The 27,411-nt window shown below is 35.3% G+C and overlaps 1 protein-coding gene and 1 long non-coding RNA gene across 2 annotated transcripts in view; one reads left to right on the top strand and one right to left on the bottom strand.

Annotated features, from left to right (window-relative positions):
• Window positions 1–250: 250 nt before the first annotated feature.
• LOC125658591 (CD40 ligand-like) lies at window positions 251–19,722 on the bottom strand. The gene is made up of 4 exons (XM_048889878.2): window positions 18,714–19,722; window positions 7,565–7,601; window positions 1,898–1,993; window positions 251–1,793 (listed from the first exon to the last, which is right to left on the bottom strand). The coding sequence occupies exons 1-4, from the start codon at window positions 19,185–19,187 to the stop codon at window positions 1,357–1,359; spliced, it is 1,044 nt and encodes a 347-aa protein (XP_048745835.1). The 5' UTR covers window positions 19,188–19,722; the 3' UTR covers window positions 251–1,356.
• Window positions 10,228–27,411, top strand: part of LOC130050159 (uncharacterized) — a 19,403-nt gene continuing 2,219 nt past the window's right edge. The window contains exon 1 of the long non-coding RNA XR_008798567.1: window positions 10,228–13,701. This is a non-coding gene — a long non-coding RNA (uncharacterized LOC130050159). The remainder of the gene's footprint in view (window positions 13,702–27,411) is intronic.

Below are 27,411 nucleotides of genomic sequence, written 5' to 3'. Positions count from 1 at the left end.
CCAAGACCACTCTCACGAAGTGCACTCTATAACCACCGAATCATCGCACGGGAAATGAAAAAAAAAATACTATCCACTAGTAATTAGAATATTCCTCTTGTGTCAGTTCCTATTTCTTGCGATAGCCTTGACTCCCGCGTACTGATGGTGCATCAATTAGAATATGTACACCTGTGTCTACTTCTTCCTTTGCTCTTCTCTGAGATAGCCATATAACCATGCTATTACCGTAATAAAGCTAAAACCCAACCACACTCAGAAATATTCTTTATTTCATTGACATTGCCCCAGTTTCATTATAAAAATACCTTTTTCTGACTACAATACAGGAACAAAAAGAAAATTATATTTTTTAAAAAACTGGCTTCTCAAGCCAGGAACGAAAAGAAAACGAAAACAAACTTCTAAATATATAAGCCTTGCTGTTAAACAAATCGAACTGCTCTATTTCACAAATACATGTAGATGATGATTGAATTTATACATTATTCATAAACTAAATACATGTACTAGAAAGGAAAAAAAATGTCACAAAGCTATTTTCCACACAACTGTGGATGCTAAATACGTTTTTTGTTTGTTCTTCTTTGACAACTACATATATATGCTATCACCAATTACAAAATAATATAAATACGTAAAACTCTTGGGATTTTTTTCTTTCTAAAATTCTAGTACTATCAAATTCTCAACACATGTTACGGACATTGTAAAAATATCCTCAAAGCGAAGAACACACGGTTACAAAGATTGGTTAGCACACTAAGGTTTGGCAGTTGTCGTGTACAAGTATATCATTATGTTATCATTCATTATTATGTTATCATCCAGGGTTAAAATCAAACTAACTGTAAACGAAGAAATGGGGGATGAGTTAAGTGTATGACGACCAAAACATACAACAATCTTAACAACTTACTCACAATCATGGTTTCATAATGGAAATTTGTGGACCCTCTCTCTCTCTCTCTCTCATATACATATATTGTACAAACTAAAAAGAGACATTCTTTTTATCATAGTCATACCTTACGTTTGACAAACTGGTAATTACGACGTGCAATATAGGAAACCTATTTACTCGATTATTTGTTATGTTGTCGGAATTGACAAAATCTACCGCTAACACGAAGACCGTTTATTTCAGACCTTTAAAATATAATGCACTTATCTTGTAAATATACGTACATGTTTTATGCAATAAAACAGAATTTCCAACGGTCACTCAAAAGGACTATCTGTCTTATAGACACCCAATACAGCGATATAACGCTTCATCAAATGAAGGCCTATTGGAATTATACCAGACATTCCAGTGGAATGACCTTGTCACTCATTTAGTGTGATATTAGAAGGTCACTCATTTAGTGTGATGTTAGACAATTTAAAGATTCCGAAGTAGTTTTTCCTAACGTCCCGAACAACGAGAGATAAATCCGAAACTTTTACGTACACCTCGTCGTCCTTCCGGAGTTTAAACAGCGCCCCCAAGTGGCTGCTGTACTCCCCGACCACTTTGCTATTGGACGATTTACTGACTGTGTTTTGCGCCAGAACTTCTTCTCCTCCATTAGGATATATGATGTTGTAACGACACAAATAATGGGAAATGGAGGATGACTGAGTGGCGGCGTTACTTCCGGAATACAGTTCAATGAACGCCACCTGGCTGTACACGTAGTAATATCCGTCATAGGGCACCACCAGTCTTCCGTGACGATATTTCATGTTACTGATAAATGCAATATCTTTGTCATATATCCAGTGTGGAATAGAAAACCGAGTGCCCTGACCTTAAAGAAAGAAAGACATTGTATTACATGCCACTCACTAAGATATACCATCCTGAAAATATCTGTTAGGTTTGATTGAGGTTTCCATTGTTCCATATACATACCAACGTGTTCATGCAGTCTTTCTTGTGATCCTAAGAGGTGGGCCGCGGTCTGTTGACCTTCAAACGCTACCAACTCACCAGTACGAGGAACGTTACCTTCAAGTAAAAAAAACAACCAATCAAATGATTTTAAACCAAGATAAACATCAATAATATACAGATACTTATTACTTTTAAAACTGCTCATTTAAGATTTTATCATTTAAATGTTTTTAAATTAAAATGTGTTTTATTTGGAGTATGTTCCGTCGTTTTATCTATCTAACTTAATGGGGATGGATTGAGATTAAAAGTTTAATTTCAACCTAGCTAAGCATGGCTTACATGTGTACAAAAGTTTATTCTTCTCCTTATAAAGATGAATGAATAACTGTCACACAAATACAATATCTGGTACATGTCAATATACGTCAGGTCGTCACTCTTAAGACCTTTTAAGTCCTGTCCTTTTCAGATGGTAGATGCCTCTCTAAATGTGTATTGTAACCCGTGCATTAACGTTTCTCATCGATTTCATATCACTCCTCATCAAAACATTAATATCACCGTACAAACGCCTGCCTGAAGAATACTTAACGAACAGACGGATCTCTGTGTCAAAGAGACGTAATGATGTTTTAATTGAAATTCTGACTTTTTGCTGAAAATTGCCGTATCGTTTACGAAAGTTAACACCATGCGATTAACATTGTAAACCCCCAAACGTCAGTCAAATTCAAGTACACCAATGAGGGTTAGTGGTGCAGGGATCTTCTGATATACACGATATGTAAAATATGATATATAAAATTCTAAAGTACAGAATCCTTTTCAATCACTATTCCCGCCATTATTGACAATTGTAAATTAGTAAAAGACATAATGGCTGTACATATTTGCCTGGATTCATCTCCTTTATTTCCAAACCAGACAATTCATTTTTTTTTTTTTTTGGCCATGAAAGCAGTTTTGTCAGATCTAACGATTAAAACCTGTCCGTGGGCCAAAACTCGTCAGCAGCAGTGATAAGTCTAATGTCAATATTATTACGCGTCTCCTTTTTTGCTATGGGACATTAAGTTTGTTTCATAAAAAACGCCTACTGCCAATTGCAGTGCATGTTCAGCAGATGTTATTTACCCTTTTAAAACAACACAAAGCTACATATGATGGATATGTTTTATAAAGTAAAATCACTGGGATTAAATGCCTGTCAAATAATTATAGGCATCCCTGACAATATTGTGAAAATAAAGCTGGTATTACACAAATGTAGGTGTGAGGCTTTGCACTTTCTCTTCATTGACAGTGCCGTAAAAGAAGGGATGCACGTTCAATTAATGAATGTCTAAATGCCAAAGGTATTCGCATTCTGAAGTCCTAGGCTCAATGAAAAAGAAGAAACCTTTTGTTCAAAAAGATGCATTTATAAAATGTTGCAATCAATATGTGTACATGTACATTATCGGTTCCATGTCACGTGATACATCTGCAGACTTTGAACGACAACATTAGCACCTGTTGTTAGAGCAGTTTATCTAAGAAACATACATATGTGCACTTTGGTAATGCAGTTATACATTTCATATCATAGCGTATCATGTCTGTGGAATTCCAAGGGGCTCAGAACATCAACTTGCCTAAGGCCAAACAAAAGATACATCAACTTGCTTGATGTCACAGCCTACAGAAAATGTCAATTAACTTGCTCGGGGCCAAACTGTATTAGATTCCCTTGGACTTGCCTGTGACCAGACACTCCACGTTTTAAATATACATAATCAAAAAATTGTCTTCCTGTATACATAATATTATGTTTACAGGAAGACAATTTATTTTATTATATATATTTAAAACGTCGAGTGCCTGTGCCTATGACACAGTAAATTAACTTGTCCATGGATTTTCCTAGAGCTCATTACATCGGCATTTTGGAGAATTCCGCACATCGACTTACAGTATTTAAAGCTCAGTCGACCTGCCCTGGACTCCTCTCAAGTAACAAGATAAAAACAACAACACCGGAAAATTATTCTTCATACGCTTAATTCTGCCTACCGCGGATACCCCCCGTTATTTTAGTTAGTTGAACGGCACATGTATGTACGTGGGGCCATGACAAGCAGACACCAACCCATACACACCGAGGACTTTATTTACCTACAGTTTGTACATTCCTATTGTGATAAGGAAATGTTACATAATTAAATCTAATACGCTGCACTCTACTAAAGGTATTGATTATTCAACAAAATACTTATCAGAACACTGCTTATCTAACGCATTGTGTTGATGTAATGTCTTATAAAGGAACAATACAACTCCATGCTGAACACGTGTTGTTCGCAACAGAACGGAGAACTAGAAACACTTAGGGATCTCGTAATGACCCGCCAAACAAACAGTGCTGCACTGTAAGGGGATTTGGATGTTAAAACATATCGAACTCTACTTCTGATTAACAAGCATCAAAAATGCACCCTGGTGATCTCTTGCAGAAGCAATGGCGATCGACACGGGAATGTTTACAACATATCTTATATCTTCTTGCGAAATCGTTATAAAAAATAAATTGCGCAGCTGGAAAAAAGTATATTTTTTGATCAATTTATAACGGTTGCTACTCCATATCAGAACGTTACCCACACCATACAATCTAACCCAGGCCTGGTTATTACGTAAGGCTTTATTTTCGGCTTTCAGTAACACAGAACAAGACTAAGAAGTGAACCATCACAATCGCCGATCTTATATAACCCAAGTCTCATTTGGTCGTATTCAGTTTTTATTTACTCTCTAATACGTCTTTAATAGTACAGCTTCAACGAGGTTTGTGGTTTCTTGAGCGTTTTTCCTGCAGAAAACAGATGGTTATTTTATGTTGAAACAGAAGCCTAGTTCTAAGATACGGTTTTCAGATTAACACCCAGTAAAAGTAAGAACAGAAGGTTTGAACTCTCTAATCGATTCCGTTTGTCTTAGGGATTTTCAATTTTCATTTCATTCTATGCTAAAATGGACCTATCAAAAATAGTTTCAGTTTGATTCATAAATAGTATCATTACGTCATTACGGTTATTTTAATAATTCGTGTCATTATGAATCATGTATATATGCTAGAGTAAAAAACAGATTGCAATGCAAATCACATTACACAAATATCAATCAGCTATAAATGACAAAGAAATCTTGCAGCAATCCAAATTTTGCTTTGGCACTTCAGTAAAAATTTAACGCTAAATATAAAATTCCTTCACTTTAAATCTGTGATGTGTGACCGACATGCCTGTGTGTGAGTACTTTTGCCAATTTGACGTTAATGATCCGCGATTATAACATTCCTGTTGATTATCGTATATCAGCAACATTTCCTATCCTTTTCAGATTTTTTCAATTTTCATGGGATAAGTTATGGCTTTTACATGTATTTTAGTTTTGTAAAAATCAATGACGTCACAGTGTTGATTGCGTGCACTCTGCGTGAAAGCTTAACAAAATGAGATTCAATTTTCTTTCAGTCTGTAAAAGTTTATTAACTTCGAAGCATTTACCCGGTATCTATGTTCACTGTATGTTTATACCGTGTACCAAGTCCTCGTCTTTTCTCAAAAGCATATTGTCCCATTCTGTTATACTCTATTTTATCAAATAGAACATATAACATGAATACTGCAAATTTGATTTTTTTTAACAAGTAGCAAAGGGCAATATATCAAAGTATCGCATAAATAATTTAACGAGATATCTATTCAATAAATTAAATTACAATGAACAGTCCCATTTGGCATAAAAATATTAGTACATACTAATTAAAATTTAAAGATGATTTGCTTTTTACTTCACACGTATGTTTTAATGACCAGTACCTATACTATAGGACCACCTCTAAAATCATCGTACGTCCTTTATCTCACGTACACAATTTACCTATAAGAATTCAACTTTTCAACTCTTTTAACGTATTCACAATCATGGCTTATTCTCTCATATTCGTAAATAAAACCGACGGAGTTTTAATAAAACGGGGATGACAAAGAATTTCGTATGTCTTTTCAACAGATTTATTTATTGATACTTCTAACGGTCCTATCTTACATGTCATGCCTTGGTGTATGAAAACCTGCAATGAATAAGCTGTTTATTTTTCACCACGGCTTTCACAATACATAAAGGGGTGCAGCCGTCCTATTGTCGCGGGTAGAATTCAGGGGCTACGTATTCTCCGACCGTTAGAGACTACGACCATGAAAAAATAAATAAACAAAGATTAAATACCGAGTCAACACGTTAAACCAATGAAGCGTGGGTCAATATATTGATCCGATCTCTTTTACTCTTGACTTTAAAAACTTATCTTCCCGAACCATACCTAAACAATTAAGCTATTTTAAAGTGGAGATATATATTCTCTATTCAAATTTGAAGAAAAAAAAGAGTATTGGCGTATTTTCAAGTATTTCGTGCGATTGAGAAAACGTCCCTAACAAATTGCTGACTTTGAATTACTTTACACACAGTAGCTTAAGTTTCAAACCTAGTCTATATGATATCTGTATGCAAAAGAAAAGCAAATATATTTCACTTTTGCTACCTGTACATGCTGAGGATTAGAATGACACGACAAATACGTTGGGATGTCCCATGAACAATGTGTTCTGTGTATTCTAGTGCTCAGCTGTTTCCTGTAGACGTTGGATTGAAATGATGTACTCATGAATCCTCTGATCTTCATTTTGAAATCAAGGAGTCAAAGAAACCGATATCAAACAAGATATGAAAAGTGTCATCTTACTAAATAAAACCTCGGTGACCGAAATTCAAGACAGAGAGATGAGCTTAAAATTTACCTAAAGGATTTAAGTTCGATCCTTGTTTGAGGAAGTAATTAAATTTTTCAGTAATTGTTTGTTACCATAACAACAGTGAAATCAATAATGCTCACAAACATTATTACTTTAAAATATTTCTTTTATATAAAATAATTCTGAGTACAGTGTATTTTAGAAGAAACTAAAAACTCATTTTACGGGATGTTTTCAATTGATTTCCCATGATTTTCAAAGGCTGGAATCTGTTTCTAATAAGGCATTCCAACGCGATGAAGGGGAAAAAAAAATCAGAATTGAGAGAATAATTGAGAAACATTAAATCGATGAATGTCTTTGTAAATGAATCATGGAAACTAGTTTTAAATAGCATTAATGGAAATCAATCGCAGTTTTTTGGTTGCTTCAGTAAGAGATCATAGCAAGCATCATTTGACGCTGTCAACAGGCTCTACATCTCAGAGAGCAAAAGCTAAATAACGAAACCTGCTGAAAGCCGACTCATAAATCCCGGATCCTTCATCTAACGTAACGACATTTATAAAATACCAGGCTTAATTAAACACAATCTAATTTAGGCTGTTTTTCTATCAAAGGACACAGTTAACCAAGTGGTTTGGGTAACAATATCTAGCATCTAATTCTGTGTCGTATAAATATTGATCTGGAAGGCGCGTGACAGGGCTAAGCAATAGCAATAATCAAGCTGATGAAAGCACTAGCCCGAACTGGTGGCTACAGCAAAGATGTAATATAAAAGTCGTTTTAAAAAAGAGCTATCGACTCGATATGATTGAAAGCTGAAGTGTAGTTACTTCGTCTGTCAGATTTAGAAGTGAATAGTGATGTTTGTGAAACTTACCATTGGCGGATTCTTCTCTGTATCTCTTCTCAATGAACTACAAAATGGGGGGAAATAGAGAAATTAACTAAATCGTTATTTTGACAGACATAAACGTTAATGGTGCATTTTATGAACTTAGTCATAAATTAAAACAGCTAGTGTGTCTTTTCGAAAAGAACTCATGCAAAATAGTTTCCATGGGAAGGCATTTGAGAACAAATACTACAGATATAAATTGTTGCAAGTCTTAATGGTCCAAAGCAAAAAACCATGTTTTGCAATTTTTTAAAACAAAGAACCAGATGGATGTACAGATAAGTGACATCTTGTTCTGGTAATGAGCGGAAACCATCCGAAGAACGTCAGTTTTAACGACAGTCATCCTCGGCGCTTCATTAAACGCTATGTCGACGCTGATTTCCAGGGTCGTTTGGAGATAAGCCTAAAATCAATACAATGCTTTTATGTTTCACTCAAGGGGTTTAGGAAGAAAATGTAAGTCTATTTAATGGAATCGATAAAACAGTCGTGCAAATTTCTGCAATTCTGGGGTATTTTGGGTCCCATGTTACACAAATGAATTTGTCCCCAATGGGGTTGGTCATCCGAGGTCCGATACACAGTACTACACAAATATAGTTCTTTCTGGAATACCATTTAAGCCAAGCTCATATAAGACTGCACATGACGCACATGTACATGTAGAATTTCATGTCAGAAAATTTACGAATCAAAAGTAATTAATTAAGCCTAAAGCAGGCCGGTAATTAATTCCGTCATCTTGCGACATTTCATTGATGCTCTTAATCAATTTTTTCAGGATCCTAGTATATTTTTTCCTATAATTAATCAAAACCATAAATAGAACTTGAGGGAATTTTATGATGATTGGGGGTTAATTTGGGTTTGGTTTTGACTACAACCTCCACCATTCTCCTTTGTTATGACGTAGAGAGTTAGCTATTCATGATAAGTATGACAAGATGCATGTCAAACTTTACACAGCGCATAAACCGAGTGAAAGAGATGCCACTGAAATGAGAACCAGATGACAACTACCTCCGTGTATATAAAGGTACTTACATCCGCGCCTCTTCTTTTGTAGTGTTATGCAAGACCTGTCAGATTAAATCTGAGTGAAAACGATGGATGGGAGCTAGTCAAATGTTGCTCTTGATTTTGCACTTGCTGCGTTAAAAGCATATTTTCTAACGACAGGTTAAAGGGAAGTATTAAATTAATAAAGTACAAAATGAATAGTTCAGGATATTTTAAAACAGGACAGAAATGCTTGTGTTTAGATATTTAGTGAAATACCACGGGAGGTTTTATGTTTAACTTTAGGGCTGTTATTGACAGTTTAAATAATTCTGCGGTTCTTAAAAATCGATTTCTTATCACAAAAAGTATAAACATGTGGACTGCATTTATTGGCATACATGCACATAAAACTTTCAATGATTTTCTTTACCCGGGACATATGTTTTTATCTACAAGTTCAAGTTCATTTATTTCGCTCACACCATTAATCAGTGGTACACGAGGTACAATAAATGATAAACAAAAGATAATAATAAGTCGTCTTATGAATCGTGAATAGAAAAAAATATGAATATTAAAAACGAAAATACAAAATATGTGTACACTATAGCTGCAAACAAAGGAAAAGAAAAAGTAATAGATATAAGTTATGTAGAGCAGTCTGCATCATCAATTTTAGTTATGAAGAAACAGATTTTTTTTTCAACTATTTAAAACTTATGTTTGGCATTATCTCACGAAACTTAAGTATATTAGGCTTATTACAAAATTTGGGATACAGACATACACTGTAGCGAGTGTCTATCCCACTCCAATAGCAAATTCTGTAACTTGTAATCCCTAATATTGAGTAACCTATTTAACCACATCGACAGAAAAGTTCCATTACTACAACTCATTCCGATATGAAACCAAAGAGAAAAAAATCTCTACAAAATTCAATTGCTACATTGTAATCCCAACTATCCTACTATTCAATTTTCCTGCCGAGATTGACGTCGGAGTGCAGTGCACTAGGGAGCGGATGTCAGGACGAATTAGCGTTTTCTCTACTACCAGGAACCCCGGAGTCAGAGTCAATGCGGGAAATATATAAAAACCCAAATGAACGATTGATACAAACATCATTTTCCACTCGGAGCGGATTTAGTTTTGATATTGTACACACACCTCTCAAATATATACAGGAACTTAAACAATTTTGACAAAGCAATAGACTACAAGATAAACAGTCTCTTACTCGCAACAAGCAGGAACTTTCAAAGTGGTGGTTTTGGAATCGGAATGGGTTTTAAATCACAGAATCTGTAGATTAAAGACACAGCGTATGTCTACATAATTTAAATGGATGCGAGGCGTGAAATCACGGCATTGGTATTCTTCATACAATACTAATTCACGAGTTGGGAACATAATACTGAGAATATTGCTTTACGTTGAGAACGAAATAATTCATTTACAGTGCGAAAAGAGACTTCACATAATCAGGTTTTTTCCTTTGAAAATGAGACATATCTCACCTTTTTATGAATGAAAATCATTCAATTTTGACTATATGCAGTTCACCAAGATTTCACCCGTCTTTTGTAAGCTATTATTTATCAAAACCGTAACTATTTTTTTTTAAATTTCCGATCAAAACGTCACCATGCCTCAGTGGCAGTGTGATCACGCCATGATCGGAAGGTTGAGGGTTCGAGTCCTGACCCCTAAACATCCCGAGGTCCCATGTCACAATCACTGAGGATAAGTCTATATTTATAGTTAAAACTGACTTCTACATGTAGCTACACATGAAGGCTATAGCCCCTGTGGTCACACTAGATGTCTTAATTAAGACCCCTCCCCTACTGAATGTACCGAGAACACCGGTAGCATTCAGGTAAATAAGTGTGACGTCACACCCACGTCTCAAAGAGAAGAAAACTTCCTTAATAATCACGCAAAATATTAAAACATCAGAGGCATCTAAAATTTACATGTACAGTACAGTACTTGCACTATTTTGCGAAGACACGTGTGCGTTAATCGATTGAACACGCATTATTACATGAGCATTAATTACATACAGTATGCTGTACGAAATAACAAGGCAATACATAAAACAATAATATCCACATATATATTTTTTTTATTTCAGAAGTATACATCATAGGGTTCAACCTACACGCGACACTTTAAAATAAAAACACACGAATTTCTGTTCAACACGGCACAACACAGGGACAAAATATTACACGTGTGTTCACACCATGAATGGTGAAGATAACGAACAGTGATCAATCTCATAACTCCTATAAGCAATACAAAATAGAGAGTTGGGAAAACACGGACCCCTGGATATACCAGAGGTGGGATATGATTTTACGCCCTATCGTAGCGGACGGTGTTCAACGCACCTTTTACATTCTGGTCACCTCCCCACTCACCATAACAATACATTTGGGGGGTGGGGGTGGGGGTGGTTGCAATGATTATTTGATGTCGTATAAGTGGATAAATGTTAAATAGGATCGATTCCAGCTGTGATTTTATTGTTTCACATTTATTTTGTGATTTTATTGTTTCACATTTATTTTGTGATTTTATTGGTTCACATTTATTTTCAGTATTTTCGATGAACTTTGTTTTAGGCCAGTTCTTTAGTTTCTACCAAATGAAGAGAATTTTATCGGGTGTGCTGTTTCATTGTTAGTTTCTACAGACTGAAGAGAATTTTATCGGGTGTGTTGTTCCATTCCGAATGAAGAGAATTTTATCGGGTGTGTTGTTCCATTCCGAATGAAGAGAATTTTATCGGGTGTGTTGTTCCATTCCGAATGAAGAGAATTTTATCGGGTGTGTTGTTCCATTCCGAATGAAGAGAATTTTATCGGGTGTGTTGTTCTTTTGTGTTGTTCTGTGAACTTTTAAATCCGCTTGTCTTACAAATTTTTTTTTCATCCTGGGAATCAAAAACATATAGATTTGTTTTTGTTTATTTTCAGTTTTATTTTCTGTTTTAAGTATGTAGATAGCATATGTACATGTATGTAACATACCTTCATATACTATTTTATTATATTGTATCTGTATAATACTGCTGTCTGTATATATATCTTTTCAGGACCACAATGTAAACTAGTTTTTAAAACTAATTGTGCTATCCTGTTTAAATTATGTTCCATCGTAACAGTATACAGTGCTGACCAAGCTGACATTGAGGGGAAAGTGAAGCAAGTGCACAATGATGGTTTTAAAATCTTAAACTTTAAAATTTACGTTTTCTAGTGAAGAAATGCAGTTTTAGTGTAAAGTAACCTAACAAATATAAACACTGCTAGACTTGAACCCATGATCTTCAAATCGACAGTCTCACACATTAACCCATTGATCTATACGGCTAGGCAATCAGATTAAAGGAGGCATACAACCTCGTTATAATAGTTGACTTCCGTTTAGAACTTGAATGAAAATATAAATGTCAGCAATATTTTTATATTGTTTCAATTTTTGTTTGCCGAGCTGGGCAGCTCAGTCTGTAAACGTGTCAACTGCTGAACTTTTTACTAAAACCGCATTTTTGACTAAACAAAGTAAATTTAAAAGTTTTCAGTTTCACTTCCCCCCAATTTATCAAATTTCTCTGGTGCATTCTTCCTCCTTAAAAGGACAAGGAACTAGGTTGTTATCATTCGAAAGAAAGACAGCTATTACACATATGATGTGTTCTTCCTGTCGAAGAATACTTTTTTTCTTTTTCACGGACATAAAATTATTCAAATAGTAGTAGCGTACTTCATCATATACATAAACACACGATTCTACTTGTAAAGCTTCCCTAAATATTCTTATAGAATATATAAGGAAACTATTACTAACCACAGGGAAATTTTCGCTTTACAGTCAGTCGAGGGATTTTCGCGGGATAGCAGGAACTTCCGATTGGCTGAGGGAATGTTCATCTTTGCATTTCCTTACTGGAAATTAAAGAAAAACCCACTGTCTAGAAAATCTATTTAATCTTATGGATTACCCTGGACTGAGGAGATAATATTATTCATTCTTTACCGCCCTGTACCAGTGACCCCAGCTGCTTTTCTTGTGCGGTAATTTGTAGTAAATGACATAAACACATTATACATATGATATATTGTAAAATGAACGAGTTGTTTGAAAATAAAATAACCAAAAGTAGAATAATTATACCATTTTATTATTATTTTGCTTCAAATTCCGAAGACGAGAAAATCTTGCTCATTTACTAATGATAACATCACTAGCATTTGTAAAGGGTTTAAGTTCAAATATACCCTATATATCTTAATAATACACAGAAGAATTGTCGCTGCTTTACAGAATTTTGTGATCCAAGATGACAAAAACTTCCTCGATTCTAAAGTAGTTAAGGGCATTATCACTGATAAAACACAATATTGCGTGTTTGATTTTTAACAGTTCATATCAAAGAATGATTAAAAAAAACCACCTAGTGATCCTAATTGTTCGCGAACAATTAGAGGGCTTCCCACCTTCTACTGGTTTTTCAGTAGTGTTCAAATGCTAAAAGCCCCCCCCCCCCTCCCTCCAAAAAAAAATATGGAAAAAAGAAAAAATTCAAATTTGCCGCTTTCAGTGTTGGAAATTGAGGCCTTGGTTTCGCACGATAGTACAGCTTAAATATTTGAAAAAAGGGGTGTGGATGTTAGATAGCCGGCACATATCGGGTAAAAGTGTAATAGGACTTGTGCAGGTGTTTGGGGTAACTTTAGACCTGTTAGATATGATATTTGGAGATGAAAAGAAACCGGATGTGACATTTTCAGAGATTACACATGTAGTGCTGACACTCTGTTCATGCATGGCATGCTGGGAGAGCCTCATGTTGAGAAGATGGCATGTTAGGACTTGCACTGGATTTTACCGTGTGTGTTGTGGATTGTGGAATTTAATATACAGTTTGTAATTGCTCATCCTATGTGTTCTAATTCACGGAGACAATGTCTTTCAGTCATTTCACACTAGGAGGCATGCATACGGACTTAGGCTGTGAAAACAAACAACCAAAAATGGCGGCCGGTGAAAGAAAGTTCTGAACGGAGAATATGAATACTGCATCCCATCTGACCCTGCATGTAAGTGTTTATTTGTTTACAATTACAGTCGGGATGGAATGTCAATGAATTCAACTGTCGAGTCAAGTTGCAACATCATTATCATAAAAAAATCCAACAACAACAACTGAACTTAGTAATGGAATCTGGCATATACATGTCTTTAAATGAATGCAAATGGAATTAATGTTTGATTTACAAGACAGTTAAGAAATGGAGAAAATGGGTGTAGGTCAGATGTGTATGTGTAGGTAAGATTAGCTAGAATCCTGTTGTTGGTCATGAGACCGGTCAAAATAGTGTAAACAGCTGATCGCAGACAGATCACTTGAAGGATGGGGGGGGGGGGGGGGGGGTTCTCCTTGGGGACGACAGGCGTGATGTGTGGGTTTGCCTTACTCGTGGAGACTCGCCTCTTGATGTGTGACCTTGACCTTTGACCTTGATCCACTTTCAAGGTCAAATCTCGAAAACCCCATGGGAGAGAAAGCGTAACCTTGACCTCATTTTGAAGGCCAGAAAGGTCACGGGGCTTCGTGTCAGTGGTCCCGCGTCCCTATCTACATCCCTGAAAAAGTTGTGGGCTCGAATGACGACGTCGGAGACTTTCGGGGGCGAGAACCATGCTTCAGGGTTCTCGGTTTCCCTCGATTAACTTCTATGTGCGAAAGTCTTTTCTCGTGAATTCGTCGGCGAAAGTCTCGGGTCTCCACGACTTTCGGTCTAGTAGGAGTAGTAATAACAGGGTTTTCGACGCGAGTCGCCGACATCTGTGGAGTTGTCAAAGTTTCAGAGTTGTAATTCATAATATCGAGACCGATCCAGAAGTCCATGCGGACCCATATGATATTTCGATGCTATCTGAAGCGGGAAAAAGAGTATAAAAAGTGCCATTTTCTGGCCATTCTGGATGACCTTGACCTTTGATCTTGAACTACTCTTTCAATGTCAAAGTCACTCAACCCGTTCCAGTGGGTACCGTCTCTCTACGAAGAATACTTTAGGAGTCGTCAATTTTTTGGGTAGAAATCGCAAAACTTAAAGGGGCATTAACTCCTTTTAGCGGCCAGTGAATCCCTTCATTTTATGTTTATCGATTCTACTAATTGACCTCTATGCTTCAGCAAAGGTTTCACCCTCCTCTCATTTACGGTTAAAAAGTAGCAGCGATAACAATGATTTCTGCCAAAGGTCCAATAACTCCGCAAGTTCCATGACGCAGGGTGACAAGTATTCGTTTCTCAGGAAGTACTATATGATGGACTATAAAGTTTTTCAATAAGTCTTAAGACGAAAATGTTTTTTGACGGCAGGAAAATAATAATAAACAACAGAACAATAACAATAGGACTTTCCACAGAAAGGTGGAAAGCCCTAAATATCCTTTCGGATTATCATTCATTAACCAAGATTAAACGTGTCCTTTATAACCTATATAATACTAGGCAATAGTCAAATTATATCATTAGGTCTGCATGTGTCGTGATCAGTTTGATATAGAAGGTTAAAGTAATATAATCCCTTAGACCAACTCACGATCAACTGTGATATTACGTCATACTAGAACGGGACACATTTCCATAGAACCCGTATATGGTAATCCACAGCAATCCCCCCCCCCCTTCCACTTTTTTCAAGTCAAGTCTTTACCGATCTGCACAGAATTCATTTCAACAGAATTTTCAAATAAATTTTCAAATAAATAATCTTAATCCGGATGAAATAGATACACTCTATATCTTTATCTTATGCTGCCACTTTTGAAATATCAATCTCCAAAGTTAATCTAGCGAATGAAAAGTGTTCTGCACGATTTGTATTAGCTTTCTGGTTCGGAGTTTGCTTTCACCCGTCTAGTAATTTCACTGATCTGCAACATATTTTGAGATATGCAATATCACGTGTTAATCGTGAATAAAACCCGACATGTAGTATGCATTTATGTAATCTTTCCTGTCTGAATCCAGGAAATGTTTATTATTAATAGATTTCTGCAACATATGTTATAAACTAACATATTCATCATCTGCTGTGGAATGGATATAGAAACAACATACCGTAAATGTTACGTTATTCTACAAATGCACGTGAAAAAAATTAATCAAAACAAATATAAAAACTGGAAATTAACAGATAAAATTTGACAAGGATACATAATGTAAGTAAATCATAAACTACTGTGATATGTGCGTTACAGTGCATACAGCATAATTCCTATTAATAATACATCGTACAAGAGCATATCACCCGGCCCAGCGGACTTTTATGTCATCTTACCCATTCATCAAGAAAAAGAAATGAAATTACTGCGCGCAGATAGAATGAAATAGTGTTAATTTAGGAGATGGATTAACTCATTTATTTTCGTCTTATGTACTGTATGAATTATATATAAAATCTGCAGTTTGTCGCTGGAAATTTCCGATCCATTTCAATGATTTTAATTTTATATATACATGCACTAACTCCAGCTTTTTTGAAAAGGAAAAAAGAAAATTTCTTTGATGCAAATATCAAATAAGAAAACCCTGTCCACAACAGGTTCACTCTCGTGTCCTTCTGCCTCTTAACGTTGGGAAAAAAATCCGCATCAAAATATGACGAAAGTAGATACGCTGTACATGTATGACTGATTTAGCTAGTCCGGTGTAAGATATCTTTTCAGTTTGTAACAGAATTTCAATAAAGTGTAGGTTATTTTTAAAAAAGCTGAATATTATTTCTAAATTTCTAAGAACGTCGCATTGTTGTACTATTGTGTCACTGACTTCGGGATATTTCCAATAAAATCCGGAGCCGACAAATTAAATGTCAACTCCAATTAGCACGCTTCGTGAAACTTACGCCGGCGTGAAGCGTCGCAGTTCATACATTTCAAAAATTATATATATATATATATTCTACTTTCATTTTTGACGGAATTCCTGGCTGTGAAAATAAACGTAATACATTATGTATATTATCAAGATTCATAGGCACATTGTTTACAACTGAAATACATTAAGTAGTAATGATATCAAAGGCAAAGATACATTGGTATGTTGGTACATATCTTTAGCATGCATGAATATCACGCGAGATTACTTTACCGTTGTCAAGACAATAAAGTTGTTAAAATGAGAATCCTTGCTTGAAATAGATGTCTCGGCATTTACGTATTGATTGCGAGACAATACGACGTTTGACAGGAAGAAATAAGACCAAAAGTCAAAGGTTTGCTCAAATTCTCCATTTTCCTGCTATTAATGGATTTTGGAATTAGCGATGACAATGCTATACGGTGATAAATGAACACAATTAAGATTTTTTGATTGACTTACACATGCTAGCTGCTCGTTATTATGAATATCATCAAAATCTAAAAGGATTTTTTCACTATCTTTTTTTTTCAAAGGTTGTCTCCGTCATTAATGCAGGGATGGTCAATGCTTTCGTTCCCGTTCAACATCGACAATGTTTAACCAGCGTTAACAACTCGGGCGTGTTCGATTAGAAAAAAAAACACACCGTGCTATTGAATCCGTTTTAACAGATCGTAAGAGTTTATAATGGATTTATCAGATACAGTACGAGATTTATGATATCTGCCTCTATATACCATTAAAGCATGTTCGATACTTCCCCATTGTCCACAAAAATAGGAATATAAAGGGTGCGATTGATTAGTGTAGCAACCTGATCGATTACTAATGAACCACACTGTCGACACTCGTTAACACTAACGAACTGTCCATATTGCCGCAAACCTTCCCGCTCGTTTTCATATAAGTAAGGAATTGCGTCTAATTAAGTATAGATTAATCCTTGTCCTCATAAACTTGCATGTACTTTACTAAACCACTTTCTACGAAATTTTATACTTCTTGTTCACCATTTCAATTTTGTTGTCTACTTTAAACTTAATCCCATTAGGGTAAAACAAAAAACATAAACAAGTCATTTGTTACACATATTTTGAAGGTGAAAAATCTCAACAGAATAAAACATACGTAATCAAAATGCGATCAACAACCCGACCCCGAGGGTATTCCGAACCCATCAGAGTCATAACGACACGGCGTCGGGCGAAAGGTGAACGTCCACGGATCTAGAATGCCGTTTCTGTGCAATAATTCATATCTTAATAAGCTAGGAAATTAACCCATCATTCATACTCTCCCTGTATCAGACTCCATAGCAAAATAACACACTACTTATTCAGTTTGAGAGCATGAACGGTTCATAATTAAATTTTGAAGGGGGGGGGGGGGGGTATGGAGGTGGTTGAAATCGTGAAAAACTAAAAATATCTTTGGACAAGGTCTAATATTTTATTTTCGCAGCTACAGTCTGTCTGTCTGTCTCTCATCTAGAGAGAAGGCTGTCAACTCCTCCCACCCCCACCCCCGTTTCTGGTTCCTTCGCCTATACAGTTAATCCTGAGATTTCCTTTGATACCGAAGTCTTCATTACTAATACTCATTTTTTTTTTTATTTGAAACGAGTGTAATATTACTATCTAATGTAGCAAATCATTAGCTTTCATGCACGTTTAGTAAAACTGTAAAAATCAATAAATAATCACGATCCATGCGATAGAAAAAAAAACTTTTTAAATCTTGCCGACAGCTGTCATTAAATTTACTGCCGTTAAATATTTCTAACAATCGGAAAGGGGCTAGCTAATGACGGTATTTCCGTACATTAAACAACAACTCAAAGTTTAGCAGTCCCACTTGTGAGCCACTTCAACAAGTAATATATGGGGGACACAGAGATGTATGTTTACGTTTTAGAAATTTACACGAAAAATGTTTACATTGATGTCAAACATACACCATATCCTTAGATATTCACTAATTTTCGTCATCCATAACGCATTTCCCACTCATGGTTTAATATGGAGAGCGAAAAAAGGGCTTGAGTCCCACTTGAACCGAACGTTTCTTCGTTAAAACGATGTATCAAAATGAGAGAGAGAGAGAGAGAGAGAGAGAGAGAGAGAGAGAGAGTACAATGTGGATTTACTAATGGTTCTAAAATATAATACCCACCAACTCCAACATAAGCAATAACTCTGACGGGGTTTCAACGCAACACATCTCAATATTTTCTTCAAACTTCCTGGCAAATTGGTCCAAAATCTCGTTCTCCTCCACACTGGGACCTGAGCGTATGTTGGCACACGGAACACACAGTTCGTTCTTCTTCAACATGGCTGAAATTTGTTCCCCAACCTTAGGTTTGTGTTCATGATTAATCAAGTCATGACTTAATTTCCCAAATAAAACAGCTACAACTACTATGAGTATGAGGATGCCTGTCACCACCACGGCTGTTAATCCGTACAGATATCGCCGCAGTTTTATATATTCACTCTGTAAAAGCTCCAACTTGAAGTTCGGACAGTCCATCTTGGACTTTCCGTTCGTGTATAAATCGTTCGGTGGTTTCACTCCTTTCCTTAGTAACACGTCGTAACTCTCCGGTTCCTGGTCGTCCGACATGGTTTTGATATCCTCTGACATTTTCCCTCGGTTCGTCTCTACGCCCGGTCTCTATTAACCAGCCCAGCGTTTGAATCAATTACATGTGTTTGTTGGTTAGCGAGGAAAACCGATTTCCACGGATGTAAATAATAAACCAAATAACAGACTAAGACTGCACGATAAAAACAGAATCCACGCTCCCTAATAAGTCCGACATAAATCTCTCGTTGCGTGATTTAAAACTTTAAAAAAGTGTAGATCTGTGTACACAGTCACTAGATGTACGCACACACTTGTGATAACGATAGCACATTGACTGCAGTGGTGCTGTATTCGTTATTAATACCAATACACACGTGGTCGGCTGTTTATCCAATAGATTTTCTTAGCGCAAATGAAGTCAATCCGTTTTGTTATTCAATGTTTCCCATTGAGTGTCTATTACATTCAGCTTACGGAACCCAACTTTTCAATTTAAATATATACATGGGTATTGTTTAAAGATTAGATTAATCAATTCTTAACTCGAAAGCACTGGAGTAAGGTTTACAGTGTATGAGTGCACATTTTTAAATAGGCGTACGTGTACAATAAGATTTTTCACACATGAGTAACACCTTTAGATTTCAACGTACAGGTTTTCTTTCAAACTTTTTTTTACCTATATCTTATCAATACTAGGTACGTTATTTGCTTTAAAATTCAACAAAAGGGAGTTCTGTTAATGTAGAAAAGCTGATTACAAGCTTAAAAAGATTTATTTAATTTCGAAAGACTTTTAAGAGCACCGAAATGGATTGTCATGATCGGGTCACAGTTCTTTTATAGGTTTTCGCAAACATTGCTTCGAAGAAGGGGGTGTGTTGACACAACGACTGAAATTTTTACGTTTGTCCGATAATGTGGTCCAAACTTCCTATAATAATATATACTCGTGATCTTAAATGTTTTCATGTCGAGGTCACCTCTTGAAAGAAATTGTACGTACGACATCTCTCTCTCTCTCTCTCTCTCTCTCTCTCTCTCTCTCTCCATGTATGTATAATTATATAAACGAGGAGATTCTAATTTTAGAGTTCATTGTTAAATACAAAATATCCTTTAATATAAGAAGCGGTAAATCAAAAAAAAAAAAATAATCTACTAAATTCGAGATTTGATTTGATGTCATTGAGAGAAAACAAATACTTCTTGAAATGACTCAAGGTTTACATGGCATTCCAAACTCTATTACGACAATATTCTCTGGCGTATCGTAAAAAGCTAAGTCCAATATCTTTCTCGCATTTCATGGATGTGTTTTGTGTTAATATGCAATATAATTCGTGACGATAAAATCTATTGAATCTATCAGTCAGATTTCTTATGGGAAATGTTTAAATGGCTTCAGTGAATCGCTGCACTAAATCTATAGAGTTGAATTTAACAAAGAAAATCGTCGGTGTATGTGGCCGATCAATTTGCACATAAATCCTCGAACTAGATATATCGTATTCTTCATATATATACACGTACATATTGTGCGGAGCCAGCACTTGTTACAACCTGTTCGTGTGTAAGAAATACCGCAAAAAACAGACACCCGAAGGGGTTTAAACTGACAGAACTTAAAAGATATTACACTGTAAAAGTAGACATGCCAGTAACAGAAATACTTCCATTATGAGTAATGTTTTAAATGGTGAATTAGCGGTAACTTGTCCACGGCAGGTGCACTACAATGACATAATAAAATAGCATCAAGTTTTCTTAATTAAACCAGGGCATTTGTATTTCGAATTATGGGCGTTATTTGACCCTAAGATCTTTGAACTTTGTTGTTTAATCGTGTTAAGACAAATATCCCACTTTGCAAAGAGGGTGGGGTGTCCGCCATTTCGATTATAAAATTTTTATGATGTAATTCATCTTTAAAATGTACACAGTAACGGCGAAATTACCAAAATTTTAAAAGATCATTAAATTATTATTTAAAGTTTTGAGATGTTCATTTTCAAAAATACTCTTTTTTGGTAATCTCAATATAGATTTTCATGACGATAGACTTCAAATATTTTTTGCTACTCTGGGTAGATTGTTATGCTTCTTTTCTTTCAGTCTTTTTTTTTTTTTTTTTGGACTGAAATTTCGTTTACGATTATACAAAACATGTCTGTTAATTGGAAAAAGGGCATGTACACCATTGGCCATTCGCCCCCCATAAAAGCAATGCGTGAATAGAAAATCAGTGTTATATTCAATTTTTATTTCATATATAAGTGCCTAAAGAATAGAGACTGTCATTAATATATTCATATAAGAAACTATCGGGACACAACGCTCACCTGGTCCATCTAGCTCACTCATGAATATTCATACTTTGAACTCTTATGGCAACTCACCCTGGCTTCAGGACCAGGCTGTTAACAATCACTATAACCTGTACGAGGATGCTTGTATGTTTGGGGGAAAAAAAACCAAAAAACAACAACTGCGCCCTAGTGATTTTTCAAGATTTTTTTTAAAATAATGTATTCCTATGTGAAATTCAAAACCTTGCGATTTCACCACACGAGATTTATTTGATTAATTATAGACTTTTAGATTTTTGAAAAGGAAATTTCGAAAGAAATTTCCTATATTTGAATATTCCTTTGTAAAACTTTCAACCTATATTTTGAGCTGAAGGGTCATGGTTTAAAAAAAAAAAAAAAAAAACCCTGATGCTTGCAAGTTAATTCAAAAAGCTGCAGACTTGTTTCTGAGATGTAATTTTAAAAAGATTTTTCCAATTCATTCCTATGAAAATCTTATCGCGCGAACTATGAGCCCCTCCTGACTCGAGGAATCAAGGTTTGTACAGATTCAAAGTGTATGTTAATTTTACATATTGTAGACTACTAGTTATTAAAAAGAAATTCGTTTAGAAATCTCTAATATACATGTATTCTTATATTCCTCTGCAAAACTTTCAACCTTTATTGCGGCCTGGGGGGGGGGGGGGGGGGGGGGTGTCAAAATTTGAACAAACATGAAACCACAACTCACGCGGAACTGCTCCTGCTCTAAAATTAATTCAATATCACCCCCCCCCCCCTGCTTTTTATATTCCTATGTAAAACGTTTACACTCAGTTTCGACCCCACTCAGATCTTTGTCATTCTCTCTCTCTCTCTCTCTCTTTCTCTCTCTCTCTCTCTCTCTCTCTCTGTTGGGATTGATGCACCATATATTGAAAGAATATGTAATAACTCGTGTTCTTATTAGAAAACGTTACATGTATAACCAGTAAAGTATTAGTATTATACAGGCAGGTAGAACCAAGGACGACACACCCCATTTCACATAGTACATTTCCCGTTAATTTTACATGCGAAGTTAATAGTTATTGTCACAGTCAAAGTAAGATATATCTGCTGATTCCCCCCTCTCCCTCCACTTGTTGAAAGTAGCATTGAATGGTAAGAACATATGCTTGACTAATGAACTGAACCAATGTAATAAACGATGAGCACCCCCCTTGAAGTTTGGGCAAAAGAACATCTTATAGGTTTTTGTATGCTTTTTTTGCTCACCTCAGCCAAAGGCTGGTTGGTTGGCGGGCGGGCTTCCCTGTAATAGGGTACCTGCTTTGTGTAATCAACTCCTCTCACACCTCTAACTTGACGTTCCTCAAACTTTTTACATTTATTATCTACATATACATTGAAGATGTGCATCTGTCTTTTTGAAAGTGATCAGACATTTTAAAAAAATAATTACGTGTACATGTAGCTGAACGTTGACATTTTTAAAGCATGTCTTGAATAGACGGTAACTATTTTTGTAATCAACTCCTCTTACAGCACTTCAAAGTTTATACAACTGTTATGGAAGCATTGGAAATGTGCACGAGTCTTTTTGGAAGTGATCAAACATTCTTTGAAAAATCTACATGTACATAGTGTAGTTGAACTTTGTCATTTTTTTTAAGGCATGGTACCTACTTTATGTAAACAACTACTCTCGCAGCTTGTACGTGACAATTTTCAGACCTTGTACATTATAAATGTTATAGAAATATTGAAGATATACTCGTGACATTTAAAAGTGCTTCTTTTTAAAAAAAATTCTACATTTAATATGTCATTTTTCAGCATGTTTTGTGCTGCTGTCTCTATGATAAATAACATTTTTTTTAAAGCAACCAGACAATTTCTGTCCTTGAATCAATATCAGTCGTTACCTTTGAATTTTTCTTTCTGAACCAACTAGTCACATGACTAGTCAATCAGCACAAAATGACTGTGTCTATAACTAGTCGATCAGCACTCAATGACTGTGTCTATATAACTACTCAATCAGCACACAATGACTGTGTCTATATAACTAGTCAATCAGCACACAATGACTGTGTCTATAACTAGTCAATCGGCACACAATGACTGTGTCTATATAACTAGTCAATCAGCACACAATGACTGTGACTATATAACTACTCAATCAGCACACAATGACTGTGTCTCTATCACTAGTCAATCAACACACAATGACTGTGTCTATGACTAGTCAATCAACACACAATGACTGTGTCTATATAGCTAGTCAATCAGCACACAATGACTGTGTCTATAACTAGTCAATCAGCACACAATGACTGTGTCTATATAACTACTCAATCAGCACACAATGACTGTGCCTCTATCACTAGTCAATCAGCACACAATGACTGTGTCTATATAACTAGTCAATCAGCACATAATGACTATGTCTATAACTAGTCAATCAGCACACAATGACTGTGTCTCTATCACTAGTCAATCAGCACATAATGACTGTGTCTATATAACTTCTCAATCAGCACACAATGACTGTGTCTATATAACTAGTCAATCAGCACACAATGACTGTGTCTATATAACTAGTCAATCAGCACACAATGACTGTGTCTATATAACTAGTCAATCAGCACACAATGACTGTGTCTATATCACTAGTCGACCAGCACACAATGACTGTGTCTATATAACTAGTCAATCAGCATACAATGACTGTCTATATAACTAGTCAATCAGCACATAATGACTGTCTATATCACTAGTCGACCAGCACACAATGACTGTGTCTATATCACTAGTCAATCAGCACACAATGACTGTGTCTATATAACTAGTCAATCAGCACATAATTACTGTCTATATAACTAGTCAATCAGCATACAATGACTTTGTCTATATAACTAGTCAATCAGCACACAATGACTGTGTCTATATCACTAGTCAATCAGCACACAATGACTGTGTCTATATAACTAGTCAATCAACACACAATGACTGTGTCTATATAACTAGTCAATCAGCACACAATGACTGTGTCTATATAACTACTCAATCAGCACACAATGACTGTGTCTATATCACTAGTCAATCAGCACACAATGACTGTGTCTATATAACTAGTCAATCAACACACAATGACTGTGTCTATATAACTAGTCAATCAGCACACAATGACTGTGTCTATATAACTAGTCGATCAGCACACAATGACTGTGTCTATATAACTAGTCAATCAACACACATCTTGTAGACCATTTATCTCATTGTTTTATTGTTGTAGAATATCGATCTCATTGTTCTGTTGTAGACTATCGATCTCATTGTTCTGTTGTAGAATATCGATCTCATTGTTCTGTTGTAGACTATCGATCTCATTGCTATGTTGTAGACTATCGATCTCATTGTTCTGTTGTAGAATATCGATCTCATTGTTTTAGTGTTGTAGACTTTCTATCTCATTGTTCTGTTGTAGAATATCGATCTCATTGTTCTGTTGTAGAATATCGATCTCATTGTTCTGTTGTAGACTATCGATCTCATTGCTATGTTGTAGACTATCGATCTCATTGTTCTGTTGTAGAATATCGATCTCATTGTTCTGTTGTAGAATATCGATCTCATTGTTCTGTTGTAGACTATCGATCTCATTGTTTTAGTGTTGTAGACTATCGATCTCATTGTTTTGTTGTAGAATTTTATTAAAGCCCGATATTAACCAATTTTAAAAGCTTTTATTAAAACGCCAAAACGCTTAATTAATATGTGCAGAACCCTGTGATTTAAGGTGTCTGGTAAATGGAGGAAAAGGGAAAAAAATATTTTGATGTTCTATTCTCCCTCCCCGGATGAATTCTACTTTGTTCGCCACACATTCAGTAGTCTCGGGGAAATAGCAAGCGTTGCACCTAAAAAGTTTCGATTATAATACCTCTTCTGCACGAAAATTCATCGAAAGAATTCTAGGAATTGCATTTTAATCATGATAATCTACACCCGTATGCAAATCTATGTTCAAACAGATCAAGGGATAGGAAGTTCAATAATAATCTCAGAAAACAATATCTTTTTTATTTTGCGTCATTGCATTTGTCGTTATCACATGTGAAGAAATCGGTGTGACAGAATTAGTGGAAGAGAAAGGCTTGTTTTGAATTTGTGTTGTAGAAATTCCTTATCGTGAACGGAGTCTGAATTTAAGAAACCTTTGACGTTTCTAATCGCTGTGATTTTCACTGCAATTTTCCAGATTTATAAAAGCCGTAATTTGCTGGTTGAAAACAACTTCCGCCAACTTGATGTAGAGACATGTTGGTATTGACCGAATGTTTGGACTAGTTTTTGGTGTTCGTCACCGTATGAACAATATTTGCTTCCATAAACATGACGGATGAAGCTACCATTAACTTATCGGAGAGTCAAAGCACGATTGTAAAATAATTGCTTAATCGATATCACCGAAACACTCAAATACCGGAAGCACATTTTCGTAATATTTTCAACAAATCTTTATCACCAATACGCTTGAGTATGATCATCTTTGTCGCCTTTTTCTGTGTATCGATTTTTTGGTGGTTTTATTCATGAAAGTCAAATAAATACTAATTACACTAGACGGGCAATTAACAGCTTTATTAAACGCTGTGTTTGCTGAGTCTAACGTCCCATGCATACTGATGCTCGGCGATTTCTCGTTTTCCCCTGCGGCACCAGTAGATGTCTGTTGATTTGTGAACAGTCGTTCTGAGCTTTCATAATGTTTTAATCAATAACATAGATCATTGACTGTGTAATAATCACAAACTTAGGAAAAGAAAATTTTCTAGGTACAGAGATTTGAAAATAATGTGCATTATAGCAACAATATATATATATATATATATATATATATATATATATATATATATATATATATATACATACACTGTATATATATATAAAATAAATAAAACATAAAGATTATATAAATGAATAAATAAATAGAATAGAAAAGAATAAATTTACAACAACAAAAAAACAACAACAAAAACGAAGATAAAAACAACAAAAACCAAGCAAACATCGCATGTACTCTTTTAAAAAATTACCGACGGACTAAAGGAGCCGGAAAGGTGAAAGATGAAAGAATATGCGTTAGTTCCTTTGTACTCAATCTTCATTTTATGCGTGTAAGGATGGATTCTCGTCACCATTTATAGATAAATTACAAAATGTGCGTCGTATGTGCTTACCTTTACCATGTAATACGTAAGCCACCAATCTGCTTAAAATAATGTCTTTGATCCGCTCCGGCAATGTTATGTCGCTACACAAAATAACGACATATATATCATATAAGATTACCGGAGCGGATCAAAGATCTTATTTTAATCAGATTGATAAAACCACAAAGTATATATTCTCTCTTACGTACATTTGTAACACTCGGAACGAAAATGGGGTCTAAGGAATTTGAATCATTCATTCACATTTTAGTGGAATCAACGGTGAAATAAAATATCACTTTATTCCATTTTAAATGTCTTACTACTTATGTTTTTCTTAGAAAAAATCATAAGAAAATCGTTTTCATTTTCTTATATGATATCCAATAGCCCTACTTTATTTTGTCGTTGTGCACCTTATTGCACCAATGCTATCGTACAAAAAAGTCCAAAACTGTGAGCAACATAAGTATAGCAGAAATAACGATCAGTTTACAGAAATCTGAAATTATCAGAGGAAATTCGGTCTTATTGATTTTGTCAGTGTTTATCATTCCTGCTTTGCGAAAATACAGAAGCAATCTACATTAAATTAATGCTTCTAATTAAGATAAATTATGCAATAAATTACCAGAACGAGGTTGATCCAAAAGTTCGGTGATTTTTTTTTCTAGAATTTTATACTACTATAGCAATGACAATATTTGTACAATCATGCAGCTATGAACTAGAGAAGTTATCTAATATGACTAGAAAATTTTATAA

The sequence above is a fragment of the Ostrea edulis genome, chromosome 9, assembly GCF_947568905.1.
Source record: "Ostrea edulis chromosome 9, xbOstEdul1.1, whole genome shotgun sequence".
NCBI classification, from domain to species: Eukaryota; Metazoa; Mollusca; class Bivalvia; order Ostreida; family Ostreidae; genus Ostrea; species Ostrea edulis.
The sequence above is the reverse complement of the archived record's forward strand: the minus strand, read 5'-3'. Positions and strand labels throughout refer to the sequence as shown.

Excerpts from the sequence above, each read along its gene's own strand:
- LOC125658591 (XM_048889878.2), bottom strand. The coding sequence starts at position 19,187 with ATGTCAGAGGATATCAAAACCATGTCGGACGACCAGGAACCGGAGAGT. Across the intron at positions 7,602-18,713 it reads TATTGCTTATGTTGGAGTTG|TTCATTGAGAAGAGATACAG; the intron begins GTGGGTATTATA and ends CCCATTTTGTAG. Across the intron at positions 1,994-7,564 it reads CAGAGAAGAATCCGCCAATG|GTAACGTTCCTCGTACTGGT; the intron begins GTAAGTTTCACA and ends TTTTACTTGAAG.